At 43.4% G+C, this 9,812-nt stretch overlaps 1 protein-coding gene across 2 annotated transcripts; it reads right to left on the bottom strand.

Annotated features, from left to right (window-relative positions):
* Positions 1-1,297: 1,297 nt before the first annotated feature.
* Positions 1,298-9,552, bottom strand: myb (v-myb avian myeloblastosis viral oncogene homolog). Of its 2 annotated transcripts, none has more exons than XM_026143218.1 (15): positions 9,434-9,552; positions 7,593-7,710; positions 7,363-7,434; positions 7,175-7,267; positions 6,258-6,478; positions 5,587-5,815; positions 5,447-5,500; positions 5,249-5,353; positions 4,586-4,840; positions 4,041-4,129; positions 3,820-3,934; positions 3,610-3,705; positions 3,190-3,288; positions 2,945-3,028; positions 1,298-2,857 (listed from the first exon to the last, which is right to left on the bottom strand). In XM_026143218.1, the coding sequence occupies exons 1-15, from the start codon at positions 9,454-9,456 to the stop codon at positions 2,747-2,749; spliced, it is 1,764 nt and encodes a 587-aa protein (XP_025999003.1). In that variant the 5' UTR covers positions 9,457-9,552; the 3' UTR covers positions 1,298-2,746. The 2 variants fall into 2 exon arrangements, with proteins under 2 accessions (XP_025999003.1, XP_025999002.1); XM_026143217.1 differs by having other exon boundaries at positions 1,298-2,860.
* Between the last annotated feature and the right edge of the window lie 260 nt (positions 9,553-9,812).

The following is a 9,812-nucleotide window of genomic DNA, read 5'->3' on the forward strand; positions in this document are numbered from 1 at the left end:
TGGGCTTTTTTCTGGCAGGGGGGTCTAGTAGAAGATGGTGAAATTCCCAGGGTGAAAGTCTGCTTCGTGCTATAGCCTCTTTCCACAAGACACCCCCACCCACCCACACACACACACACACACACACACATAAAACCACACACTCTACATTTGCTGACAGGGATTGTCAAACCCGTCGTTCAAATTCAAGCAGCCCTCATCAGGCCTTTGCTGTCATTTCTGGGGTTTTTTCAACCATTGTTGTTACAATAGCTAAAAACCACAACATTGTGAACATGTGGATGGACTAAGCATGCTTACACCCACAAAGAAACTATTTCTGTTTGCCCCAGTCTTAAATATCACAGTTCCTGTTAGATATGTCCGTCTTGATGACTGCCATTTCTGTTTATGAATCCCTCTGAGACTACCACTTAAGAGATGGGAATCTATATTTAAGGGCAGTGTGGTGGATCAGGGCGAGGTTGGGAGGGGGGTGCAGGTGGCTGAAGGTGTTGTGGGGGATGTGAGAACGTGTGGATGGGGAGGGGGTGTAAATATAGCTCCTGGTCTGAGTCTGGGCCCCTTAGTTTGCTAAGGCCTCACAGGAAAGAAAGTCTCCTCAAGAGACTGAATGTGGAGCTCATACTTACGAGCGTTTTTTGGCGAGCAGCGACGAGTAATATAACAATTTTCACATTGCCCACAGTCATGTTAGTGCATATTTCTGTGTTTAAAGGAGTTGATAGCATGTTTATGCAAAGCAAAAAAAAAGAAAAAAGTGAAAGCAGTCCAGGACAAAATGTTTCTTTGTATTTCTGGGACATGCACCTGAGTGGTCCCTGCTTATCCATGGAAAAAGAGGGAACGGTTGGAAACATTTGCTTATTTTCTTTGCTTGCTGATAAACTCTATACTCACTTGGTGAGCGGCAGATGGGAGAGAAGGTTTTATGATATGATATGGTCCACACAATTTTATGACAACAAACCTTTGTATCAGTTTATGTGTGCGCAAAAGCGAGGGCTATTTGAATACTATAATCCGTAGAGGAATTTGAATACTAGAGATAGATTACACTTTGGAGAGGGTAAATAGTTCATTCAGTTTAAAAGGCAATAATTACTCTACATAATGGTGCGGCTATTTGGAGTGCTATTTACACTGAGAACGTAGGCTTCTTGGGCTGAACTTCGCACTTTACAGCTTAAATATATGAAAATGTTATTTCCATATATTTTTGTCCACGAGTAGCTGCGTTTGAACTGCTATCAACTTTAGTACGCTGAACGTCAGAGATTAAACACTGAACACAAGGTTGTTATAAAAACAGCACACTTTATTGAGTAGGCAGTCAAAAGTAGAAGTATAAAAACTTGGCATGTGTAAATGCTTTTACAAAAAGTGTGCTAAGTGTTTGACACGAGTTACTGCAGTTTCGTTAAAGGACACAAAATGCTTGTTGAGTGTACTTTTACAACAGTGTAAATCCACCAGAAGAAATGTTTATTTCTTTCTCTTTTTTAAAAAAATGGGATTTTGGCTGTAGCATTAATATCAGTGTTTGCTACTCTCACAGTTTTAAGGAGAATATAAAATTCAAGTGCAGCTTGGTCTTACTCTTACTGGGTGAAGCTCAGGTTTCAAATATAAATGCATTTCAGATTTTCAAATGTATAAATAAATTCTCTCTCTTTCTGTAGATATATATATATATGTATCTAAATTCTAAGAATTGCTTGTTCATTGAATGTTTTCCCGGTTGGGGGGGATACTGTGAAGGCCAGAAATAAATCAAAAAAACTTGAAATGAAAACTCAATTCCTATGAAATAAAGGCGCCGATGTGGTTGTCAGGTAATACTAAAAAGGCTGGCCCCTTTCTGTTGTATAAAAAAAGTATAAAAATTGTAGTTGCATAGTGGTACGAGAACAGACCGAGCAGTCCTTGTTCAGCAGTGGAGTGTTTACATGAGGTGGCAAAGACCAAACACTTGAAATTCTCAGTAGACCCATTAAAAACCCCTTAATAATTTAAAAAAAAAAGGACAAAAAAAGGACAAAAAAAACCAAAAACCAAAAACCAAAAAAAACCAAAATAAAAACAGAGGTCAGTTAGAAAATAATCATTATGACTTTGGATGTACGATAATGCTAAAAGGGCTTAAATACTCTGAAATACAACACTGCTCCATTGGCCAATTGTAAAACAACAGCAACAAAGTCATAATGTAAAAAAAAAAAATCAATAAATTAATGAGCTTGTTCTTTATATTACTATCAACATGTGTAATTAATAATACAGCCCAAGGCATACATGGTCACCATTTCCCCGTTTGTAATACAATAAAACCAAAGAAAATTTTAAAAATTTAAAAACTTTAAAAAAGTCACCCCCCCCCCCCCCCTTAAAAAAAGTCTTTGGTTGGTACAAATCCAACAAATGTAAGTGTGAAAAAATCAGTGGCATATAGCCTCTCCCAATGACTGTACCACCGCAAATATGTATCCGCCCGTCTGTTCCACAAGTGTAGGTGAAAGCGAAAACTCTTTGAGTTTTGAACCCAGTGATGCCGTAAACGCCTGTGTTCCAGAAGTAAACAAGTAAACATCTGCTTGATCCATCCATTGCTCCAACCATTTTCTACTGCTTCAGCTGGGGGGGCTAAACACCTTAGCCTGGTTGAGCTAAGGGCTTTTTTTCTCTTTCTTTTTTTAAACTCCAGTGCAGGAAAAGTTGATGTGTTTGGATCAGCATTTATCTCAGTCTATATCATCAGTGTCCTTGAAGGGAAAGCACTCAAGAACTTGTGTTCCGAGGCCAGTATGTGCTCCTCTGTTTTCCCGGAGGCCAACAGATCCCAGGAACCCAGCTGTTGCTGCTGTAAGAAAAAAAAGAAGATGATGAGTTTTTATGTTAACATGCAAAGCTATTTTATAAATTTATGATTTAATTACACACACACCTGTAGTGGGTTATTCAGGCTTCTGTGAGGGAGCTGGTAGATTTTGTGTCCGTCTTCGTTCAAGAGTGAGCTTGTAAGTAGGTCCTGAAAGAAAAATGCAACAACACTTGTTAACAACACAATAATTACAGTACAATGACTGAAAAGGATCTTAGGGTTGATCCTGTGCGTACTCATTGATGGACTCACATAAACAAAACAAAAACACATAAGGAGGTCTGACTTAAGGTCAAATGTCAACTTACCGATACTTCCTGAGCTGGGCGACTGGGGGAGAAGAGCTGCCTGTTAAGTTCTTGCCCTGCCCACTGCATGCAGTGGCCCCTCTTGCATGGGAGCTCGACCTAGGACCCCCGGAAAAAAACACAACACGGTCATTTAAAACCCCACATTTTCCTCTTTTTGTAACCAAGTCACACAAGCTCGCTTGCAAAAATTAACCTCAAGCTATTCTTTAAGCTGACGTCAAACGTGTTGCAAAATGTAACTAAAAAACAAAAACACAACACGTTTGTCACCGCAACATGCAAATGGTTGAGTTTGATATTTCACCCCTGTCTGCTATTTTCTTAAGATACAAAATAACACTTCTTATGTCAGTCTCACATCATATGCGCATGCTTTTTTTTGCATATCTGTACATGCATATGTAGGGTGGAAAGTACCTCTTGCTTTATCTTCTTAAATGGAGGATGCTTAATGGCATCTTCCACTGGCTCCTGCTTGATGGACCCAACCATCTGCTGCCCCAAAGTGGTGTTCTGGAAACAACACAAACCTCCGAGTGAGTCCCAAGGACAATGCAGTGTGCAAAGCAGCAGTTTGCATGTCAAATTAAGCACCGAGGGATATATACACACATTAAAGTCTCTCACCATTAGTTTAACGGGGCCATATTTGATCTCCTGATGGGTCGAGGCTGATCTCAAAGGCGTGGGTGTACGTGGGGTTGACTCCAGAATTGACTCACACATATTAGGCGTCATGAGCCTGAGGAGAGAGGAAAGAAAAAGCGCAAAAAAACAGCTGTTAAAAAAGGCTCATATAACAATAACAGGTTTGCATAATAAAAGTGATGAGAACAAAAGCTTCTTACAATTCATTATCATTTAGGAGGCTTGCAGGCACAGGCGAGTTAAAGGGTAGATTGTCTGAGTGTTCTGGGCTCACTGGCTGGTTGAGGAACTGTGAAATAAAAAGGAAGAAAACATTAAATTAAAGACCCCTGACAAGGCTTTGACAACCAGGCAGCTCGTGTAGCACGCTAAGCTAAGCTAAACAATGGGACAAACACTAGTTTTGTGTGGTGACTGTGTAAGCACGGGTCATGTGACCTGTGAGGGTGAACAGAGTAGATTTGTGACTTCACATGGGTTGGCATTCGACATGAAACCAGTCAATGATTCTTTAGCAGTTGTTGAGCACCGATTGGGCAAGACCCTGTCTGCTTTAAGAGTGCTACTTTCCAAGAACCCACTGCTAACAGGCTCTGGGAAAAGGGTGGGAAATTCTGGGTCAAGGCCCGCTATTATATCTGTGTTTCTAATTTATAGGGCATCTTCTTCAGCTGGTTCCAGTTGATCACGACAGACAAAAATAAAAACATAATATAGCACGACACAGTGTAAGGAAGATACTTACTGAGTCAATCATGGATTCCATTATCCCTGGCATTGGATTTGAGAATGCAGGACTGTTGTGGGGACTGTTGTTGTTGCTGTTGTTGCCGTTAATGCCTTCGACGGGTGTTGTGGGGGCGCTGTCCTCAGCTGAGCTGCTCTGGTCAAGAGACAGTTCATGGCTGGCTGCCTGGTGATGAGGTAAAGGCAGAGCAGCACCTTCTGAGCTGTTGGACATGGAGCTCTGGTTGGTCCAGTTTTGATAGAACGAACAAATCTGGAGAGAGGAAAAAAATGTTACAGACTGGAAAAGAATAATCACCTGAAAACACAAAAGCACAGAGGAGCGAGTGCAAAGGAAGCACAGATATAAGAAGCGCAGGGAACGCTCAGCCGTGATCAAATGAGAAGGGGAACTTTAATGTAAAGGCCGACAGAAGAAGTGTTGAGTAGAGAATTGCACAAGGGGTCATGCAAACCCAAAAGAAATGGTGATAAGATCCTATTGCATCACTTTTTGCAGAAACAGACCACCCAGATGTTTCCTCCTCCTCATGCACACACAAAAAACACAAGTCCAACCACTGTCCTTAAAGCCAGGGTCAAAAAAACCAAAAAACACATAAATTGTGCTGTCACATGTTTCACCCTCCTGAATCCAGACACAGATCCGAGTGTGACTCACCGGTAGTGACGGCTGGCCCCTCAGTTCATTTTCTGTTGACATGAGCAGCATTTCGATCTCTTTCACCCTCTTCTCCTTCTCAGGGTCCTCCTCGTTATAGTGTCTCTGAAAGAGCAGAAGAAATGCGTGAGCACCAATTCAATCCAAACAACTCATCTACCCCATCTTTCGATCGCCGCTCAGGTTTGTGATTCTTACCTGGACTTGGGGAATGTTGAGTATGTTCATATTGAATGAGAGGGTGGAGTGCACCTGTTACAGAGAAAGAAGCAGACGTTAATAAATGCAAGATCTTGTGGGCGGAGATCTGCCTAAATTCTGGTTTAAAGCCCACTTACTCTACGTGCGTCAGACAGGTAGGTGGCGTAGCTGAGCGGCAAATTGGAAGTCAGCTGCGTGTGACCGGGCTGTTGGGGAAAGCACATGATCTGATTGTTGGTCTTCACGTAAGTGCGGCTGGCGGGGAGCGAGGGGCTGCTGTTCTTGGCTGTGTTCTGAAGGTAGCCCTCCTGTTCCACCTTTCTCCTCATGGTGGAGTTCCAGTGGTTCTTTATAGCGTTGTCGGTCCTGCGGGTCATAAGGGACATGTGTTAACTTAAAGGGGATGTGACATCCTCTAGCTGCACACAGCAGCTTTATCAATGCAGGCGCACGCACACGCTGAGGGAGATAGGAAAAGTCTCAGTCACACACATACACGCATATTTAAAAATGTGCGCAATTGATAAGGTTATCAGTGCAAAGCAATTACAATAACCACATATTTATCTGTGTTTTCTCTTCTGTCATTCTACACCTTCCCCCCACGTCCTAACTTAGCCTTTTAACCTTTCTTTCCCAGCTTGCGTTCTATGTCCACAACTCCATTTTCTCTCATGCTCACTTTTATTGGCGTGCCCTCCCCTCCATTTCAGCCTCTTAACCGCAACATTGCGCAGCTAACCAACAAGGTTTCAGTGATTCATCTAGCTTCTCCTTTTCTGCCTCTTCTTCCCTCTCTCCACCTCACCTGCCAGGGAGCAGCTTAGCAATTTCTGCCCAGCGATTGCCCAGCTTCTCATGTGCCTGGTAGATTATTCTGTCTTCCTCCTCCGTCCAGGAAGTCTTCTTAACCTCTGGGTTCAGGTGGTTGTGCCAGCGCTCGCGGCACTGCTTGCCAATTCGCCCCTTCAGGTGCTTGGCGATCACTGACCAGCGTTTGGCGCCGTATTTCTGGACCAGCTCGATCACCTGGGGATTTTTAGGGTTGTGAGGGGTGAGAGAAAGAGGAAAGGCAAGAGAGGAGGAGGAGGAGGGAGAGTGTTGAAAAGGAAGAAGTGAATGGTAGTAGAGGAGCATGGGGAAAGAGGAAGGAAGGAGTAATAACAGGGAGGGGAGGGAGAAGTAGAGTGGTACAGAGATATGAAAACAGGAGGGAGAGAAGAAATAAAAAAAATTATTATCCATAAAAATCTCAGAAGTTTTACTAAATGCACTGCTTTTCCTTCCTCCTTCTCTCTCTTTCTTGATCTTTCGCTAGTGTAGCTGATTGAGAACACCTGCTGGTGAGCAGTGAGGGAGTTTCCATTGGAACATTAGCCACTCTGCTAATCATTACAGTGGCATCTGGGTGGAAATATAACTCCTAAACGTGTTATATGTTGTGTAAGGGTGAGTAAAAGTGTGCAACCACAGTTCAGGAGTTGCTACAGAGAAGTTGCTTTAAACACAGGAACACAAAGTAATTGTTGATCTCAGTGGTATCCAGTTAGTATAAAGCCCACTCTAACAATTACACTGTAAGGTCACCACTAATGGCTGTTATAACATAACACACGGCTAAAGCACACTACAAACTCTACATGCAAGTTAATCTTGCATTTATATTTACAGTTTTCCATGCCACCCTCCCCCCCAAAACCCCACAAAAATACAGTGTGCTCTTACCCTCTGGTCCTCCTCTTTGGTCCACGGTCCTTTAATGAGTTCTGGGTTGAGAACCTTCTGCCACCTGTGTTGGCACTGCACATCTGTACGGTTCTGTGTAGAGAGAAAAACAAAACACAGTTTGTTATCATCTCCACACAATGGGAAGTTGCACGCAGACAAATCAGGGCCTCATGCCTGCTACTTACAGTTAATAGGCTTGCAATTACTTTCCAGTCTTCTGCTCCATGATGTTCAACAAGTTTCTTCAACTTCTCATCCTGAAAAAAGAGAGTACATTTTTTAAAAATATGTCACTAATATTTAGTATTGAACAGCAGAATTTGAACTGTATTGACGTATGTGTGTGTGTGTGTGTGTGTGTGTGTGTGTGTGTGTGTGTGTGTGTGTGTGTGTGTGTGTGTGTGTGTGTGTATACCTCTTCTCGTGTCCAGCGTGTCTTGCCGAGCTGGCGTTTCCCAGGCTTGGGCAATGATCCATCATAATCATGTTCATACATCTCAGTCTCCTCCTCGTCATCCTCACTGCTGTACAGACTGCAGACACACACACACACACACACACACACACACAGAGGGCAACATTTTAAAAAGAGGTGGAGTCTGCGTGGAAAAAGAAGAGTGTAGGATAATAGACAGAAGAATAATAGGACAATAAGTACTTTACTTGTTCTAAACTACTCCCTATTAATCTCTTTATGAGGTGCATTAAAAAAAACTCAGCCCTCTCTTTTAGTCACTCGCTTAACTCCAACACAGAGAGAAAACCAGTCATTCTTGAAGGTTTGGCTGCAGGCTTTTAGCCAAGACACCCACAGGGGGTGTGCATGTATGAGTGTGTGTGTGTGTGTGTGTGTGTGTGTGTGTGTGTGTGTGTGTGTGTGTGTGTGTGTGTGTAAGACAGAGAGAGGGGGGGGGAGGACGAACAGGTTCCAGTGTTTTTAGTTTCCACAGATACCTGGATTGGCACATGCGATCATAATTTTGTGACCCTGGCGTGTTCAAACTTGCACAGGGCATTGTACAGCACAGCCATGCACACACGGAAACACACGCACACGTGCACACAGAGTTCACGTTCGCGCGCGCGCGTACACACACACACACACACACACCATGTGGTCAACTAATCAGAATGCGGGACAGGTAGATAGTTGTGCTGTCATACAGTACAACAGGTGAAGAGGAACCCCACTATGTGTGTACGTGCGTGTGTGTGCATGCGTACAGAAGGATATTTACACGCCATAATCTTCCTTATTTTCCTTTTGCCCAAATGCGTGACTACTACTCGCAGAGGCGAGCAAATAAACAACTTCTCTCAAATTTATCCAACAGCCTCTGCGTTTCAGCGCAAATGAGATAATTAGCGTGAAACAAACAAAAAAGCAAGCAAACAATAGAAGATGATTACAGCGCTCTCAAGAAGAACGATTAATCAGCTGGATCGGCTCTTCGTGAAAAGAAGCGATAATTACTTTTAAACCAATCAAATTAACTCCGGGTGCAGTTTCTTCTAATTACGATGAGGACAAAACGAGATAAAAACACGTCTGTAAACGGAGGTAAACGGTGACTTTTTTGTGTGTATGTGCAAAGAAGATCCTCAAAAAGGATCCCTGACATCTCAAACATGAGATTCGCGCACAAGACCTAATGTGTGTAATTTAAGGGAGAAAAATAGCATTGGGTCTCCGCGGAAGAAGTGCGCGTGGAGTACAATGTTAGAGCGCAGGTTTCCAAAATAATATCCATCGCTCCTCGCGCTCGGTCGGAGATGCTGGAAAGCAGTCGTGTGTGTAGCGTGTGCAAGTTTTCATCGAAAAGAGCCGAAATCGGTGGCAGATGAACTGCTTTGCAGCCTGTTTTTACTATCCGCGAGTTAAGACACGCCGAAGCGTGCACGGCACAGCACTGTCAAAGCCGAGCGATGACCAGCCACCTGTCATTGGCGCGAGCGCTCCACAGCTCCAACTGGAGAAAAGTAAAGGGCTCGCGCATAGTACAGGCTGACCACACACATATATATATGTATATGATGTATATATGAAGTAAAACATATATCAATATATCAATATATATATAAATATAAACACACACGCGCGAGCTAGGGCAAGAGGATGCACTCTTCGCACTTACTTCACGCCGTATCCAAGTGAAATAATGCCTCACGAGAAAACTACAATAATAGCTGCGAGTCTTTGAGAGACAGAAATGAAAGCTTTAAAGCTGCCAAAGTCGTTGCTCGTGTTTCTCTTACCTGCTTCTGGACCGCCGAATCATGCTTAAAGTCTGCTGACGGTGTTTGGTGAACGCGGTAAGCACCTAGCCGACAGACAGCACTGACTTGCTCTCGCTCCTCACTTTCAGCTTCACTTTTAAAACGCGACCGCTGCTTCTACGGACCCGCCCCTTCCCGCCCCTTGTGCTCGCCCTTCACCAATACGCCGCGCCTCCAGTCTGTATTTGGCGCCTCTCGGTCGTGGCCTGAGGCTGTGGACCCCCAGGCGTTTCTTCAAGACAATTTCTCTGTCTACAGTTTTTAGCAAGTCCGAGTTTTAATGGACAAGCAGATGCCGCCTATAAGAAAATGTGATGTTTCTCGTAGATATATCCTGAAAGCATGTTGAGTTTTGCAG

This window comes from Astatotilapia calliptera, chromosome 15 (genome assembly GCF_900246225.1).
Source record: "Astatotilapia calliptera chromosome 15, fAstCal1.2, whole genome shotgun sequence".
NCBI lineage: Eukaryota > Metazoa > Chordata > Actinopteri > Cichliformes > Cichlidae > Astatotilapia > Astatotilapia calliptera.

What these genes read in the sequence shown, in the direction of transcription:
- myb (XM_026143217.1), bottom strand. Translation starts at nt 9,456, where the DNA reads ATGATTCGGCGGTCCAGAAGCAG. An exon ending in CACGCTGGACACGAGAAGAG is followed by an intron (nt 7,435 to 7,592) that starts GTATACACACAC and finishes CTCTTTTTTCAG; the next exon opens with GATGAGAAGTTGAAGAAACT. An exon ending in TAATTGCAAGCCTATTAACT is followed by an intron (nt 7,268 to 7,362) that starts GTAAGTAGCAGG and finishes CTCTCTACACAG; the next exon opens with AACCGTACAGATGTGCAGTG.